Raw genomic sequence first — 19,056 nt, forward strand, 5'->3', positions numbered from 1 at the left:
TCAAGTCTGCCATTCTAACCCAATCAGCCTGACATAATGATCTCCAGCCTTGTGCTCGTCAACATTCTCACCTGAGTTAACAAGACGATTACTGAGATGATCTCAGCAGGTCCTTTAATGACAGAAATGAAATGCAGTGGAAAGGGTTTTTGGGGATTTAGTTAATTTTATTGGCAAAGAAGAAGGACTATGCAATTCCTCTGAACACTCTTCATAACATTCTGGAGTATATGCAAATTGCCATAATAAAAACTTAAAGTGTAACTGTCGGCATAAAATAAAAATCAATTCTTTATTTTTATCTGGAAAACAAGTAATACGGATGCTAACCAGGCAATCCAAAAGTTAAAATCTCTATTACTTTTCTTTTTGCTTCTTTATTTCCCCTCAGACTTAACTAAATGTACAGAAGCAAAAAAGGATAACCCAGCATGCCCTGCAACTTCCTTTGTGTGGCAACGTACCAAATAAGAGTCAGGTAAACTGGGGAATGATCATTTATAAACAATAAAAGTAATAATGATGTGTAACTTTTGGATTGCCTGGTTAGCATCCTTATTACTTATTTACCAGATAAAAATAAAGTATTGATTTTTTATTTTATGCCCGACAGTTACACTTTAAGCACCAACTTTTCTAATTTCCAATATTTTGATAGTCTCAAAACTTTTGACCAGGACTGTACAATACCAGGGGCCATATGCAATTCACTTTTTCACCTGAGTTTTCTCCTAGGTGATATTTTCACAACTTGTAAATAAAATGCCTTTGCAGCTCAATTCCTGATCATGCTAGATTCCACTGGTGGGCAGGACAATCAAGTGTGATCATGTGACACACAAGGTAGGAATTATAACAGACTACATTTCCCAGTATGCCTGCATTACAGCAGAAACCATATATTTACATGAGGCAATGGACTTCTAGTTCACAGGAAGTTGCTAGACCACAACCTGCTCACAAGATACTACTCAGATATAGAGATGTTAGTTTTAAAGAGAATCAGTATTGTTAAAATCGCACAAAAGTAAACATACCAGTGTGTTAGGGGACATCTCCTATTACCCTCTGTCACAATTTTGCCGCTCCCCGCCACATTAAAAGTGGTTAAAAACAGTTTTCAAAAGTTTGTTTATAAACAAACAAAATGGCCACCAAAACAGGAAATAGGTTGATGTACAGTATGTCCACACACAGAAAATACATCCATACACAAGTAGGCTGTATACAGCCTTCCTTTTTTATCTCAAGAGATCATTTGTGTGTTTCTTTCCCCCTGCAGCTTTCATCCACTGAAGTGTCAGGCTGTTTCTTCCTGCAGAGTGCAGACAGCTCTGCCCGTCTGTAATTCCTCAGTATGTGAAAGCCCAGCCAGCTCAGAGGATGATTTATCCAGCTTGTAAAAGATAAGAGAGCAGAGAGAAGCTGCCCTAATCTAAATAACACACAGGCAAGTGTGCATAGAGGGGCCAGGAGGAAGGAGATGCATCACAGAACCACAACACTGAAGAACTTGGCAGCCTTCCAGACACAGGGTGACAAGTACGAAAGGGGAAAGATAAGATGATTTATTACAGAGATGGTGATAGTAGAAAGTGCTGCAGTAAGCCAGAGCACATTAGGATAGCTTTTGGAACTTGTAGAATGGTAGGAAACAGGATGAAATTTTTCTTACGGGGTCTCTTTAAGGGCGATTGGGAATTTTGCTGCCAGTTGCATGCAATCTGAAACTGGGCCACTCAGAACTGTCTGTAACTGCATGTGATTGGAACAGTTCTGAGCTGCATGCAATCTACGACGACATCTGCACCAAGCTGAAAAATGAGCATGCCGCTAATCAACTCTACTTATAGCGGTCCTTTGCCTGTATGGATAAGAGGTACATGTACAATGTGACAAGTTTTAGGCCACTTATAATGTACGCTTATCAACGTAATTGCTTTGAGGATCTGCCTCGTTTAATGTGGATGATCATGGCATATTATGTGTATCATCACCTCTGTCTGAACTCCCCACGGAGGTTGTACAACTCTCGTGTTAAAGCGGACCTGAACTCAGAACTTCCTCTCTGCTGTAAAAGATAAGCAACAGCATAATTACCTTTAAAGGGAAACATTTGTTTGTTACAGCTGATAGAAATACTGCAACAAATCTGCAGTGTGTCTACTTCCTACTTTCATGGAAGCAGACATATTTTTATCATCCTGTGTTTACAAACAGCAGCTCAGCTGCAGCAGAGGAGACTCCTGAGCTGACAGAGCTGAGAGATCAAATTATACTTGTGATTAGTCACAGATGAGGGGAAATTAGACAGCCTAAACTCTCTAAATACATACAGGGTGCATTTCTCTACATTTCCTTCTGTCATGTACAAGAGTTCAGGTCCACTTTAAAAGCAACACCCCTTGTAGTATTTAGATTCATGGCCAGAGTTTCGGGCTGTTTTGTGATCACACTGAATTTTAACACTTCGTGGGGAGGCCTCTGTGGCTGCGGCCTACCTGCAGTGATCTGAGCACACGCTTGAGTCCTTCATAATCTTTATCAGTGAGCGGGCTGAGCACAGTCATAGCTTCCTCTGTGGACTGGCATTCTGGACACACGTACTCGTCTATGAACTCCGCCTCGCTCTGCAATATCCCCACACAGCGGCCGTGGAACCAATTTTGGCAGCGGTCGCAACCGATATAAAACCTGCAGGTGTAAAACATAGAAATAGTAAGAATAGGGGGCGAGGCAAAGGCAGCTGCACACAGTACATCACAAGCAGGGCAAAAAGGTTTCTAAGGTGCAACTGCTCCCTACACAAAAGCAGCACATAGCCACAGCTGTAGTACACATAGTCGGACAGTAGAGGCCACCAAAGCCCCCCGGAACACAGAAGTGATTTCACAGCTTGTTTCCCAGACAGGAAGCAGATACAGATATGATGCTGAGCGCTTGTCAGTCCAGAAAACATGCACCATATATTAACAGGAATCCTTTACTGCCAGAGGGGGGGCCGGAGAGGGGGGGCAAATAACGCCCTCTGCTGGCAGGAAAGGAGTGAGAACATGCTTCTGGCCAGGTTAATAAAGGTGAAGGCAGGAGACAAAGCATCTACTGCGCAGCTCCAGCTGTCTAATAAGTGCATAAGAAGGATCACCAAAACTCACTGTGAATCGTCATAGGGCGTCCTGCAGATACAATACAACTCCTCACTGCTGCCCTCTTGTGACCGCTTACACTCATTACAGATGTACACATCCACTTTCTTGGCCTCGGCCTCTGTGATGCCAACACAATCTCCGTGATACCAGTTAGCACAAAGCTCACAGCCAATATAGAACCTAGAAACACATTCACAACACAACGACACAACAGGTCATTGCAGAGAAGACATGCCGGGGGCACAGCTTAATCATGGTATGCACAGGCCACAACTTGCATGGTGGTGAGTGGGGAAGAGAGGTGTTTGGGGTAGTCAATGCCCACACTGGGGGGAGAGGGGCTGCTGTTCCACAATGGATGGAAATGGATGACAACTCCTATGCAGGTGACTCAAATCCACACGGTGACAGTGACAATTTCCTGACATATGACAACATGCACGGATCTCCACTGAATCCGCTGTTACTGGGTCTGGCCACATATGGTGCTGGAGCCCAGTGTAGCAGGACTTTATGGAACTATGGAGACACACCCATTTCTCTCTTCGCTGACTTGACTTCGGTTCCTACTAAATACCTTTCTAACCATCAATTCAACATGGCTGCCCCAGAGCGACTCTAGTGCTACACTCAATTCCATATAGTCACAGACTTCCAGAGAACAAGTTCATTTAGCGAAACATTTACTGCCAAGCCTTAGGATCCATTTGTGGCGACAGGTCCACTTTAAAAAGCACATATAAGGATACCAATCTACATCAGCCAGCCAGTGGACAAAAAACCCCCAAAAAACAAACCAAAAAAACCTAAGGAATTCACTACCAGACAGATTTGATTGTGCTAACAGCTAAGCTATAATGCAAAATCTGCATGACGGGACTCCCCTAGTCTAAAGTTGTTTTTTTCCCAACCCTTTTATAAGGGAACTCCTTCCCGGAGGGCTAAACCAGTTAACAGTTTTGCTACCTCTAACAGGATCTGGCGGTGAATTCTCTGCTCTCCCACGTACAGGGACCACCCCTCCACCGAATTTCTTCTATCTAGAGTGCATCAGGTAGTGTGGTTTCTGCTCTAAGAAGTTCTCAGCTCGGCATACCTGCTCAACCAAACACCAGGGGCTACACCTCACTCCTGCAAACCCCAATAGAGAAAAACGGGACAACTCGAACCATCTGTGACTCGACAGAAAGATATCAGGCAACAAAAGCCGAGCACCTTCACGTCAGGATTAATTGGTCACCGTACACAAATGTAGATTAAGAAACCATCCCACGCTTCCCTTTTTAAGTAACACAAAGCATAATACGGTGCCTGCCATGTGCAATATGTATGGTGACTGCTGCAGGCAGGAAACACGTGGACAAGTGTGGCTTCTAGCGACACAGAAGAAGACAGCAGCATCTGCTTCCTGGAAGAAGCCAATATTCTATCCTAAGGAAAGATGATGGACCTGCTTGCAGTTTGCTTCCTTCAAATTCTACATTCAGTTAGGCAGTAATGTAGTGAACGTCACAATGTCTTCAACATGGTGCAAGCCCAGCCAATCACAAATCGGAATCATTACAAGTAGCCACCCCAACTCTGGAGATGCCATGCAAAACACACAACAGAATGACCCCATACCACAAGAATGAGTGCGACACGTGGAGGACAGTGTCATGGTGGACAGGATGGTGGCTCTGTCAACAGTAAGGTTAGAGCTTACTTACCATATCCCGTTCTAACATGCCCGTCCCTGATACAACAGGCAGCAAGTTACAGCAAAGATCAGTGAGCAAGCACAATTCAAAGGAACCCTGCTAGACCCAACCCAGGCTGCATTACAGTGCTAGGGGCAGCAATCCTCAAGGTGAGTCTGAGCCAGGGTTAGAGGCTGCTATCCTACAAATGAGAATGCAATGCAGAGCTAAAGGCTACCACCCTACACCTACCCAGAGCTAGAGGCTACCACCCTACAGCTGAGGCTGCATTACAGAGCTAGAGGCTGCCATCCCCTAGCAGAGTCTAATCCAGAGCTAGAAACTGCCATCCTACAGATGAGAATGCAATTCAGTGATAGAGGTTGCCACCCTACACCTATCCAGAGCTAGAGGCTGCCACCCTACACCTATCCAGAGCTAGAGGCTGTCATTCTACAACTATCCAGAGCTAGAGGCTGCCATCCTACACCTATCCAGAGCTAGAGGCTGTCATCCTACAACTATCCAGAGCTAGAGGCTGTCATTCTACAACTATCCAGAGCTAGAGGCTGCCACCCTACACCTATCCAGAGCTAGAGGCTGTCACCCTACAACTATCCAGAGCTAGAGGCTGTCATTCTACAACTATCCAGAGCTAGAGGCTGCCATCCTACACCTATCCAGAGCTAGAGGCTGTCATCCTACACCTATCCAGAGCTAGAGGCTGTCACCCTACAACTATCCAGAGCTAGAGGCTGTCATTCTACAACTATCCAGAGCTAGAGGCTGCCACCCTACACCTATCCAGAGCTAGAGGCTGTCATCCTACAACTATCCAGAGCTAGAGGCTGTCATTCTACAACTATCCAGAGCTAGAGGCTGTCATTCTACAACTATCCAGAGCTAGAGGCTGCCATCCTACACCTATCCAGAGCTAGAGGCTGTCATCCTACACCTATCCAGAGCTAGAGGCTGTCACCCTACAACTATCCAGAGCTAGAGGCTGTCATTCTACAACTATCCAGAGCTAGAGGCTGCCATCCTACACCTATCCAGAGCTAGAGGCTGTCATCCTACAACTATCCAGAGCTAGAGGCTGCCATCCTACACCTATCCAGAGCTAGAGGCTGTCATCCTACAACTATCCAGAGCTAGAGGCTGTCATCCTACAACTATCCAGAGCTAGAGGCTGTCATCCTACAACTATCCAGAGCTAGAGGCTGTCATTCTACAACTATCCAGAGCTAGAGGCTGCCACCCTACACCTATCCAGAGCTAGAGGCTGTCACCCTACAACTATCCAGAGCTAGAGGCTGTCATTCTACAACTATCCAGAGCTAGAGGCTGCCATCCTACAGCTATCCAGAGCTAGAGGCTGTCATCCTACAACTATCCAGAGCTAGAGGCTGTCATCCTACAACTATCCAGAGCTAGAGGCTGCCATCCTACAGCTATCCAGAGCTAGAGGCTACCACCCTACAGCTGAGGCTGCCTTGCAGTGCTAGAGGCTGCCATCCCCTAGCAGAGTCTAATCCAGAGCTAGAAACTGCCATCCTACAGATGAGAATGCAATTCAGTGATAGAGGTTGCCACCCTACACCTATCCAGAGCTAGAGGCTGTCATCCTATCACTATCCAGAGCTAGAGGCTGCCATCCTACACCTATCCAGAGCTAGAGGCTGTCATTCTACAACTATCCAGAGCTAGAGGCTGCCATCCTACACCTATCCAGAGCTAGAGGCTGTCATCCTACAGCTATCCAGAGCTAGAGGCTGCCATCCTACACCTATCCAGAGCTAGAGGTTGTCATTCTACAACTATCCAGAGCTAGAGGCTGCCATCCTACAGCTATCCAGAGCTAGAGGCTGTCATCCTACAACTATCCAGAGCTAGAGGCTGCCACACTACAGCTATCCAGAGCTAGAGGCTGTCATCCTACAACTATCCAGAGCTAGAGGCTGCCACACTACAGCTATCCAGAGCTAGAGGCTGCCACCCTACAGCTATCCAGAGCTAGAGGCTACCACGCTACAGCTATCCAGAGCTAGAGGCTACCACGCTACAGCTACCCAGAGCTAGAGGCTGTCATTCTACAACTATCCAAAGCTAGAGGCTCTAGCAACAGAACACATCACTAGCCTATAGGTTAGCGATGCATCTATGCAGCACTTGGACTCAAACTGTTGCCCGAGGGATTGAATCCCAACCCCTGTGAACAACAGCAATAGTGTGTGTACAGCTTGCCAAACAAGCAATACTACAAGGAGCCAGCAGCCTCAGCTGATAAGGGGAAGACTAGACAGGGCCCATTTGTCCATAACAATCTTCACTGAGGTTGATCATTGTTACCTTCCTATCATATGACCCTCAGTGCAGCTAACGAGGGACCAGATGAGGAACTGGTAAGGCACATTATCTCCTCCTCCTTCCTATACAGTCTAAACACCAGATTCTAGTGGAACCCACTACTGAGTCTCTTTTCCTAGCACAAGACTCTGCTCTGCGTTCAGATTAGACTGGGAGTTGTAGTTACAGCTCTGCAACCATCACAAATCATTCCAGTGGTGTTATTACTGAGCTATGGAGGCTTGTGACATCTTACTAAGAAAATACAAAATCTAACATGCCTGTTATTCTGATCCTCTGACTTTAAAGTGAACCAGAGACGAAGTACCCTGATGTATTTTACCATATATATCAGTGGGAACATTAGAGAAACCACCTACCCTGCTCTCTGTTTCATTCTTCACTGTTCAGCTTGCTTGTTATCAGCCCTGATAAACTCCCCAACTGAGCATTCAGTCTGGCTTTGCTCAGCAATCATAGCGGAGTCTGTGTTCTCTGCTGTCTTTTCAAGCCCAAGCCTGCCACCTTGTGGCTCTGCTCAGGAATCATCATAGCCGAGTCATTGTAGCAAAGCCAGACTGAATGCTCAGTCAGGGATGTTATCAGGGCTGAGCAGTGAAGAATGAAACAGAGAGCAGGGTAGGTGTTTTCTCTAATGTTCCCACTGATATATATTGTAAAATACATGAGGATGCTTTGTCTCTGGTTTACTTTAACATTGGAACATGAGGACAGATAAGGTGTTCTGGCTTTGCTTGGTGCCTGCTGATCTGCATACTGTTCCAGTAAAGGCACACACAGTTTTATAGCCAGAGAAGAACAAGACAGCAGGACTTCCATAGCTCTAGTAACGACAGGGATCCCAATGAGAAACCCCACAGCTCATACCAAATTTTACAATTAAAAATGTGCTCCTAAACTGAAAAATAATTAGATCTGCATTACTTTGTGCTCTCTCGTACAACTCAACCATCTAGATTCAAGAGGAAATCTGACAAAATCTAACCCTGCAGCCTTTTTTAGGTCTGTCTGCCTAGTGACAGTCTTAAAGAGACACTGAAGCGAAAAAAAAAATGATATTATGATTTGTATGTGTAGTACAGCTAAGAAATAAAACATTAAGATCAGATACATCAGTGTAATGGTTTCCAGTACAGGAAGAGTTGAGAAACTCCAGTTGTTATCTCTATGCAAACAAGCCATTAAGCTCTCCGACTAAGTTAGTCATGGAGAGGGCTGTTATCTGACTTTTATTATCTCAACTGTTCCTGGACTATTTACTTTTCCTCTGCTAGAGGAGAGGTCATTAGTTCACAGACTGCTCTGAAAGACTCATTTTGAATGCTGAGTGTTGTGTAATCTGCACATATTATAGAATAATGCAATGTTAGAAAAAACACTATATACCTGAAAATAAAAATATGAGAATATTTTCTTTGCTGCTAATCTTCTAGTAATTATTCATAGTACACAACCAATTCATTATATCATATTTTTTTTCGCTTCAGTGTCTCTTTAAGTCTCCAGAGGGTGGACAAAGAGGGAATACAGATGCCCGACTGCAATCCAGAAGCCAATGTCAGTTGTAGGAGCCAGGTCCATTTATGACACAGGAAAAATAAAATTAAACATGGGAGAAACGTCACTCAATCTGTTATGATTGCCTCAGGTGACAGCTTACCTGTAAACACTATACAGACTCACTGCTAAGTGTTCTGCTGATCAGCGCATTGCGCCCTATAATGGAAGGGGGCGGGGAATATGAGCCGGTGACCCACTGTAGCTTGGAGTGGGAACTACTATAGCAGTCTGAGGATTTACCAATTCAGCCAATCGCTGAAGAGTAAGAAGCCAACGTCAGCAGACACCTTTGCCCATGCTAGAATATTGTCCCAAACACTAACAACTGCAATTAAAATTTAGATGGTTTTTAAAGGATTAAAAAAAAAGGAAAAAATTAGATGGTTTGGATTGCATCAGGCAGCACACAGCTACTGTAGCTAGCTTATCAGATCCAATCCCATTTAGATGCCTGCACAGTATCTGCTGGGCATAGCGGTGCATCTACTGACACAAATTAAGGACCTCCCTCCAAAAATTTTCCAGTGGTTTCAGCCATTCCCTATTCTAACCTGCTCAGTCTCCCTCTTGCTTGCTGTCAGGCCTTGCCCTGATCTGGACCCTTGCAGATCACTGATATAAATCCCTCTGAGCCAGGTAAATATAACCCTTATATATATCAACCTGGCCCATAAAGCAGCTTATAAACAATGCAGCAAAGCGACTCCCTCCCCACTATAATGACAGTAAAAATAAGGACATAAACAATAAACTGCAATTAAAATTTAGATGGTTTTTAAAGAATTTAAAAAAAAGAAAAAAATTAGATGGTTTGGATTGCATCAGGCAACACACAGCTACTGTAGCTAGCTTATCAGATCCAATCCCATTTAGATGCCTGCACAGTATCTGCTGGGCATAGCGGTGCATCTACTGACATTCCCCAATCAGGAAATATATTTCAGGAATGGCATCAGGCCAGACTCAATCAATCCATGGACAGATTCATTTTCATGGAAGCAGTGCTTACTATGGAGAGGGAATTCATAAAAAACGTGGGAAAGCTTAAGCCTAATCTACACGTAGCGATCCGACGGCTCGATTAGCCGCCGGATCGACTCTTCCGCATTCCTGCTCGCCTGCGCGTCGGATTCGATCCGCCTTCGTCGCCGCCGGCACTACTTATCTTCCGCTCGATTCCCTGCCATTGTCCCCTCGTGGGGAACGAGCAGGGAATCAGCGGTGGTGAGATCCGACCTGTCGGATCTTATCAATCGAGCCGCATCAGCAGCTCGATTGATAAGCCGGATCACTACGTGTAGACGTAGTTTTAAGGAGGACCCGAGGCAGCTGGGAAGACAGAAAAGAGATACTTACCTAGGAAAAGGGAAGCCTCTGGATTGCTGTACACGGATAGTATACATGGAATGTAGGGGGCTGCATGGAAGGGGAGCAACAGGAAAGTACCTATGGGCTCTAAATGTATAAATCCGGCCTTGGCTGTTTGTTGTACTTGTTGGAAAGATTCCCTTTCTTTCTGTTGCCAGAAAAAAATAAAATAGGACGCAAAGAAAAATCTCTTGACAAATTAAGCACCTCCCTCCAAAAATTTTCCAGTGGTTTCAGCCATTCCCTACTCCAACCTGCTCAGTCTCCCTCTTGCTTATTGTCAGGCCTTGCCCTGATCTGGACCCTTGCAGATCACTAATATAAATCCCTCTGAGCCAGGTAAATAAAACCCTTATATATCAACCTGGCCCATAAAGCAGCTTATAAACAATGCAGCAAAGCGACTCCCTCCCCACTATAATGACAGTAAAAATAAGGACAAACACTCACTTGGAGTCGTCGTAGGGCGTTTTGCAGATGCAGTAGACCTTGTTGTCTTTCTTGGCATCTTTTGAGGTAGTGGAGATCATTTTCTTCTTCTTTGACTTGGAAGGGGCAGGGGCCTCCTTCTCCTCTTCTCTCCTCCTTTTGTGGGAAGACATGCTGGTGGAGGTTGGAGAGGTGGGGGTTGACTTGTGCGCCGATTGTGGAGGTGGTGACGGAATGGAAGGTGGGGGTGGTGGTGGCGGCGATGGCGGAGGGGGTGGTGGTGCAGCGGCTGCAGCAGCTGCGGCAGCTGCAGCCGCTGCCTCGGCCCTCTCTTTTTCCTTCTTAATCTTATTCAGGTCTTTTTTCAGCTCCTCCTGCAACATAGTTTGAAAAGTTAGAGCACAAAACAAACCAATGTCCCGGCCACTCAAAAAGAAGTCAGCCTTGCCTCACCTGGACCTCTATCTGCAGCTCTTTGTCCAGCAGGGCCCTCTTCTTCAGGATCTCGGCTTTCAGCTGCTCCTTGTGTTTGAAGAGCAGGGCAGACAGCTTGCTAGCGTTCTGCTTGCTCTTCTTCTGCTCCACACTTTCCTCCCGCTTCCTCTTCTTGGCGGCCTGCTTTTCCTCCTTGTCTATCTTGTCCAGGATATATTTCATCACCTGGTTACACACAATCATTCTGGAGGACGAACAAGATCATCAAAATGAGAGGCTCAAATTTAACAAAGTGAAAGAAGCAACGTGAAAGCCGCCTACCTCTGGTTCTCCTCCCTCTCCATTGCCGTCAGCATCTTCTTTTGCTTCAAGTGTTCGATGACAGCATTTTGCTTCATGACAACCTGGGAGACAAAGCCATGCTACGGGTCACTGCTACAGCACAATCTGGCTCTACGTATGCAGCATCTGAAGCACTCACTCCCATCTCAGCTGAGGGCAAAAGTAATGCAGCCTTCACCATAAAATATGCAGAGCTACTAGGAGATGACCTGACAAAACACCAGAGCGACCACCACTATGTGTATCTATAGCACAACTTGTTAAAGTATAGACATGATTTAATAGGGATTGCATTATCTCTGGAAACTGGAGATCAACTTTCAAGTGCATTCCCACTTTCAGATAGGACAGTATTGCTATACAGACTGAAATATGTTAACAGGAGGTTGTAAGAAGCAGGAAATGGGCTTCGAAGTGGACTTAATTCCTGAAAAATAACTCAATCTCCACATATAGGACATCAAAATAAGTACAACTCCCTTAGAGCAATCCAAAGTGAACCTCTGGCAGTAAAAGAAGCTTGCCTCCTTGCTCTAACCTAGCCGTTATGTGAGAACACAGAATGATGACTGCCTACTCCACAGGCTGATGGGAAATAATCTGCAACCTAGGTTTCTCACCCAAGAAGAGGTGACTGGGCAGTGCAGGTTAACTGCATATTAGCAGAAGCGGTAGGCTAGAGTTAACAGAAAAAGCTAGGCATAATATGACATGACAGGGCTCCTCACAACAAGGAAGCAAGCCTGTTACCCTGAATGGTAAACCTTTTTGACAGCAGTGAATTGGTTTTATTCAATTCTTTTTGCGGAGACTTGAGGTTGGTACACACTTTGGATCAACCGAAGCAATCTTTAGGGATTCTTTTAGGGGGCAGTTTCCTGTGTAGAGGGTACATTTTAAGGGAGTAACAACTAATTCGTTGGTGTAAAATCCACTGTCCTGAAGGCAAAGCTGATAACTCCAGAGATCTCCTGGTAAATTAATACAATTTAAATTATTCATAAAAGTAATTGGCCTGTCTAAGGTGTCCCTGAGCATTACCTGCTTCTGAATGATCTCGCTCTGGCTGCTCCCCTGCACGGCATGCTCCCGTTTCACCTCCTGCTGCTTCTTCTTCTGCTCCTGGATCTGTTTTATCCTCTGTAGGTGCTCTTGGACATTTGACGCTTGCACAGTCACCACATTCTGAATCTGATGTTGCTGTGCTGCCCCAGTCTGTTGGATCTGGATGGGCAGTTGCAGTTTGATCTGCTGAGAAAGTCCTCCTTGCTGGAGCTGGGCTACGACCTGTGACGGGAGGTGGACCTGTACCGGCTGGTGAAACTGTGGCATGGTAATGACCTGAGTCTGGGTGGGTTGTATTTGCAACTGGGCTCGCTGTGGAGTCTGTACAGTCACCTGATTGGCTGGCTGCAGGTGAGGCTTTGACTGAATGGACTGCTGCTGAGGCAGTGGGGACTGAATATGGAAAGATGCCGGCAAAGTCATCTGAATGGAGCCTGGGGCTTGGCTGACAGCAGATGATAATGTCTGAACTGGTGGTCGGTTCACTAGCTGAGTTTGGCCCTGTAAGGAGGTCTGAGGGGGCATTTGGACAGGGACTTGTGGTAAGCAAGCTTGGACAGGGACTTGAGCAGTCAATGTTTTAGTCTCGGATGGTACCATAGACTGGATGGAAGTAGCCAGCTGGGAATCTTTGGGCTGTGTGGCCTCCAGTTTAGGTTGCGGAGCGGTAACTCCTGCCTGTTGCTGTTCCCTTGGCTGGCTGGCCTCCAGCGACGCAGCAGACTGCAGCTGGGATGCTGGCGGCGGTTGGGATGAAACTTGAGGAAGAACCTGGGACTTGACTGCCGGCTGATGGGGAGGAGGAGCAGCAGTAGTCATCGGCGTCTGAGCTGTAGAGGGAGGCTGAGATGATTGGGTTGGACCGAGTGGAGGCGGAGCTGGCTGAGAGGTCTGTGCTGGGCTCTGGGCCACTGCTGTTTGTGCTGCGGAAGTAGTAACTGCAAAGGGAAAGGGTTAAAAGGAAATCTTTATATTTTCATGAACAAAAAATAAAATAAAAGGAAATCAAATCTGCTGCACCCTCTGCAATGGTTTGGACACTCTTTGACCAGACTGAAGGCATATTTGGGCACACTCATTATTGTGGAAAAATTGACACATTCATCTTAATGTTTTGAAAATAATTTAAGTTTAGTTGGGAATAGAATTAGGGCCTTAGATGAATACAACATAATGTGATGTAGAGTCTTTGAAGGTTATTATGCTGTTGCTCTTTTAGAGCAGAGATGAAGTGCCAAGTTCAGGTCCACTTTAACCAGCAGCAGGCTAATTGACCAGCAGTGGCTGGCTTTACCTGCGGGTACACACTAGGTAGTGCGGGAAAGGTAGTGTTTGACTGCATACACGTTTGTGCATTTTAAAGTGCGTTTTCTGTGCGTTTACGTTTATCTCGCACAGGAGTTTTTCTTGCGTTTGAGAGTGTTTGCGGTTCGCATATATAAATCTCATATGCATTTTGTATGCTTTTTTTTTTTTTTTTTTTTTTTTTTTTTTTTATGCATATCACTATGAAGTCAACAGGAAGCGGAAATACATCGAACTTGGTTTTTTAAACCAAACGCTTACAAAATGCATATATATATATATATATATATATATATATATATTTAAAAAAAAAGCACTAAAACGCAATATCTCTGCGTCACCATTGACTTTCATGATGTGCGTTTTAGAAAAATTATCCAGCAAGACCAGCATTTTTAAAAACGCACATTGCAGGCAACACACTAAAGCCCTCATTGATCTGCTGCCCCCCGGTGGCAGACCAGAGTGTCGATCACATACCTGTGGTGGTGGTGGAAGGAGTGGAAGTCGCTGCCGTTGTCACAGTTGTCCCTGGTGGTAATGGAGTGAACAGGAACCTTTGGATAGTGCCATTTGGCATTGCGGCCTGCATCAGCTGCTGCCCTGGGCTGGGGATTACAGTCACTCCCTGCGGGATGAGTTGAAGCTGGCCTGGAGCCTGGCCCTGGATCACAATGGTCATGCTCTGGTTCCCGCTCTAGACAAAGCATACAGTCACAAAACACGGTGTAAGTGGCAGATAAGAGCCCTCCTTCTCCTGCATACTTCTAGTGTTTGTCAATTAGAAACTCATTCATTTATAGCATTCATCATCGCTTGATCACACAAAAAAAACCAAACAAACAAAAAAAAAACAACAACTTTATTTCTAATGACATAATGGCGCTTCTCTGCTGATCAGTGTATTTAAAAAGAGACAAAGCTCAAATGTTTACCACTTCACTGTCTGCCTGCTTCTGATTGCCACTCCCATAAATATTACCACTTTTGCAGATCCCATACTTATCTCCATATTTATAAGGTGATGGTCTATAGACTTCTAATTAGAGTTTGTTACTTTTAGGCTGGTTTCACAGTGGGACGTTAAAGTCCCACGTTACAGCAGCCAGTAACGCAGCCTAACTCACAGCACTGTAAAATCAATGTGCTGTTTCACAGTGCCCACGTTGGGTTACATAGTAACGCAGCACGTTTAAACAAAGTGCTGCATGCTGTACGTCATACTGGGCTAAGCCACGTTAGACTGTTTGCACATGCTCAGTAATGTTGGAGGAGGCGGTCGCCCCTCCTCCTTGCAGCCAGCCACATGGCTAATTAATATTCACTGCACTGAGGAGACTCTTGGTGGGACTGTAGTGTTGTCCGGATCATGAACCGGTTCATGTCGAGTCATCCGGATCATCACTACGAAAGATTCAGTTCACAGTGGTTGTCTGTCTGGAAGAAACAGGAACATACAGAATGTACAGTGCAGGGAAAGTCCTGTCCTGCTAGTCATTTCACCCAGTCTGCTTCCCTAGTAAAAAGAATGATTCAAATGATTTGGTTCAAAGATCGGATCATTTCAATGATCCGATTCAAATGATCCGAATCCTTAAAAAGATCCGGACTTCCTATTACTAACCTGGAGCGGCTGCTTTGAGAGCTGCATAACGTGGCTCAATCTGACGTCCAACTTTAACACCACCATGCGTTGCATTAGGGGCACGTTATGCGACCAACGTCCCCTAAAACGCAACGTCTTGGTGGGAAAGTAGCCTTAAAGTGGAGCAGAGCGGAGAACAGCATGTGCTAGGCCAATAGTAGAGAATCGGTAAGACAACACAAGCAGGCAGCTTCTGAACTATCCTGGGCTATATATATAAAATGTTGGTGTCTAATTTCCCCAGATGTGTATAACCAGAATATGCCATGGAGTGCAACATAATGTCTCTTGACCCAGCTATTCCTGCTCCCCTTCTCTTTCTTCCTTTATACCTTTCTTTTCAAGGTTCTTGATTGCAGGGGCTACATGACATAACTGCTATCCTCTCTTAAATTCCAGCCATGCGGTGTCAGACGTTACCATACGGTTCATAAAGAATCCACATCAGATATAAAGAACTAAGTTTACGTCTACAGATGTATAATGCATGAGGACTGTGTTTATGTAGGGTACTGCTGCGTCCTTACCTGCTGGGTGAGCTGGGTGAGCTGTGCCATGGTCAGTCTGACCTGCTGCTGCTGTGGTGGAGGTCGCACAGCCTGAGGGGTCGTGGCTTGAGGCTGGCTCTGCTGCACTGGTGTGCCAACCTTCTGTCCCTCGCTGGAAACCGTTGTGCCCAGGGGCATAGTGGTGGTAACGGGCTGACCTCGGATGATCTGAGTCACCACTTGCTGCGGCTGACCTGGAGAGCAAAAGTGAAGAATGCTGGGATTGCACCGAGGTGTAAATTGTGCAGTTTCTACATAAAAAAATAGGCAACCTAAAACACAGCCTATAACGGACGATAAAGAGAACAAAGCAATCTCTATCCTGCAGGCCATGGCCTCCCTCAGTGTCCCATCTGTTCTTCCGCAGTCAGCCCCGGTAGTCGAGGACTACTGAGCATGCACAACCAAGGAGGCACACATGCACAGTAGCCCTGACTGGCTCAGTGGCGGAAAAGATGGACACTAAGAAAGCCCACGCACTGCAAGAGGCTGAAAGAAGCCTCAGGGGAGTATAAATCTTTATGGTATCAAAGTCTCTGGTACACCTTAAAGAGGAACTCCAGTGAACATTTTACTGTTGGCAGGTGATGTAGCTGCTGCATGGTTTTTGGCAGTTGAAAACAGCTGTAAACAGCTATTTCCCACAAAAGTTTGAACTTTTCTTGTGGGAGGGGTTTCACCACAATAACAGTCATACAGCGCCCCCTGATGGTCTGGTTGTGAAAAGGAATAGATTTCTCATGTAAAAGGGATATCAGCTACTGATTGGGATGAAGTTCAATTTTTGGTCGGAGTTTCTCTTTAATGAAAAACATTTTTACAGCTTGCATAGGTTAACTGCCATTCCACTGTGTTTCAAACAGACATCTCTTATGCTATGCTTTATGCCACCAAATTACATCTTGCATAACTGCTGAAAGAGTAGATCATTAACCCTCCCCCCCTTGATGTACTTTTGTTAGCATAAATCTCTTGAGCAGAAGAAGGAATCAAAGCTAGATTTTCCTTCCCTCTCCTGTCCCTCCCAAATAAGTAAAGCATAGCGCCACCCGCAAGACTCAGAGGTCAGCAAGGACACCACCGAAGAGCTGATGCAAAGACGTTTAGATAACAGGCACATAGACCACGCAATTAGACAAGGAGGGGCTAGCAAGTACTAGCTGACACACACACACACACCACGTAATGGGACAAAAGGCACCAGGACACTATTCATTTCTGAAAATATGGGCTAGTTTACATATTTTGCTGGAGAGAGGAAAATATGCATAAAACACTGGAATCTAGATGTAAGATTAAAAAGAGAGCATTTCTAACTTACAGGACACCTGCAGGGAAAAAGTGTCCAATTTGGGTACTTACCTCAATAGAGGGAAGTCTCTGGATGATCCAGAGACTCGCCCCGACCTCTGCCTGGTCCGTTCCAGTGCTGGTACTTCTGCAAAACCACTTATAGACTGCTGACAACGTCTCACGCATGCGCAGTAGCATGGACCCAACTGAACCTGGCTTTTTTCTGCCAAAGCCTGACTATGGTATTGTGCAGGCTTAGTGTTGCCATGCTTCGTTGGTCCTTGTTCCTAAACAGCTTGGTGAAGGAAGATGGGGAGTTTCCCCCCCCCCCCCCCCTTTGAGGCAAGTATCTGCACCCCCTTCCCTCTCCAGGTTTACTGCAACAGGAATAAGCTGAATAGCATTGGCAGCTGGTACTTTGAGCATAAGCGGAGCATGAGTGTAGAGCAGCACAGAGTGTGGTCTTATCAGTAGGACTACAGAGAGCAGCAGGCAGAAATGACCACTGGGACATGTGAAGTGTGGTATAACAGTGACAGGGATACACTACCAGACTGGATGATCCCTTGCTGCACCACGAGTGGGGTCCTCATGACTGGCTTCCCCATAGTAGACTGGGGCAGAGACGGCGTCCTGATCACAGTCATTCCAGGTCGGAGCTGGGCGCCTGCGGTGATCACCTACAAAACAACACCATTTACAGCTTTACAGGATAATTCAATCAAAGATAGAAAGAAAAGTGATCAGACTGAACAAAGGCTTGTTCCTTGTTGTCCATTACTACAGATGAGTGAATATGTACATCTACATCTCGTCATGTTTTGCAAATCTTTTTCTTTCTTTTTTAACGCAAGTTTATTTTGAAAAATACATCAAAAAGGTTACACACATTTTTGAGTAACAAAACAGATACACAGTATTAACAAAACACATACCGTATATACTCGCATACAAGCCGAATTTTTGACCCCCAAAAAGGGGGTCAAAAGTTGGTGGGTCGGCTTATATGAGTCTTCCCTGGTGGTCTAGTGGTGGGTGGTCCGCGCCCCGCTCCTCCCCCTCCCCCCGCGGCTATTACCTGCTTAGGCAGCGGCCGCTTCCTAATCCGCATTCCCCTTCTGAACTTTCAGAGTGTATCACAGCAGCGCGCCCGGCGCTGCTGCTGTGACGATGCAGGGGGCAGGAAAGAGAGGTTCCCCTGGTAACGGCGATACAGATCGCCGCTATAGGGAGCCGCACTCTTTCCTGCACTCTGCATCGTCGCAGCAGCAGGGCCGGGCGCGCTGCTGTGATACACTCTGAAAGTTCAGAAGGGGAATGCGGATTAGGAAGCGGCTGCTGCCTAAGCAGGTAATAGCAGCGGCGGCCGCGGGGGAGCACTACCTACCTATGCTGGGCACTATACTGACTAAACTGGGCACTATACTGGCTAAACTGGGCACTATACTGGCTAAACTGGGCACTATAATAGCCATACTGGGGCACATACTAGCTAAACTGGGCACTATACTAGCTAAACTGGGCACTATACTAGCTAAACTGGGCACTTTACTAGCCATACTGGGGCACTATACTAGCTAAACTGGGCACTAAACTAGCTAAACTGGGCACTATACTAGCTATACTGAGGCACTACCTACCCATACTGGGCGCTATACTGGGCACTATACTGGCTAAACTGGGCACGTTACTAGCCATACAGGGGCACTATACTAGCCATACTGGGGCACTATACTAGCTAAACTGGGCACTATACTAGCTAAACTGGGCACTAAACTAGCTAAACTGGGCACTAAACTAGCTAAACTGAGGCACTACCTACCCATACTGGGCGCTATACTGGGCACTACACTGGCTATACTGGGCACTAT

The 19,056-nt window shown here is 45.8% G+C and overlaps 1 protein-coding gene across 6 annotated transcripts in view; it reads right to left on the reverse strand.

Moving 5' to 3' along the window:
* BPTF (bromodomain PHD finger transcription factor) overlaps positions 1-19,056 on the reverse strand; it is a 108,594-nt gene that overhangs the window by 13,627 nt on the left and 75,911 nt on the right. For 4 of the 6 annotated variants that reach the window (XM_068263076.1, XM_068263077.1, XM_068263074.1 and 1 more), the window contains 9 exons: positions 17,736-17,865; positions 15,872-16,086; positions 14,180-14,396; positions 12,371-13,332; positions 11,309-11,391; positions 11,006-11,231; positions 10,574-10,926; positions 3,156-3,329; positions 2,502-2,694 (listed from right to left, as the gene is read on the reverse strand). In XM_068263076.1, coding sequence (XP_068119177.1) covers positions 2,502-2,694; positions 3,156-3,329; positions 10,574-10,926; positions 11,006-11,231; positions 11,309-11,391; positions 12,371-13,332; positions 14,180-14,396; positions 15,872-16,086; positions 17,736-17,865 — 2,553 coding nt within the window. The remainder of the gene's footprint in view (positions 1-2,501; positions 2,695-3,155; positions 3,330-10,573; positions 10,927-11,005; positions 11,232-11,308; positions 11,392-12,370; positions 13,333-14,179; positions 14,397-15,871; positions 16,087-17,735; positions 17,866-19,056) is intronic. The other 2 variants (XM_068263079.1, XM_068263078.1) reach the window with 1 other exon arrangement.

Source organism: Hyperolius riggenbachi, chromosome 12 (genome assembly GCF_040937935.1).
Source record: "Hyperolius riggenbachi isolate aHypRig1 chromosome 12, aHypRig1.pri, whole genome shotgun sequence".
Taxonomy (NCBI): Eukaryota; Metazoa; Chordata; class Amphibia; order Anura; family Hyperoliidae; genus Hyperolius; species Hyperolius riggenbachi.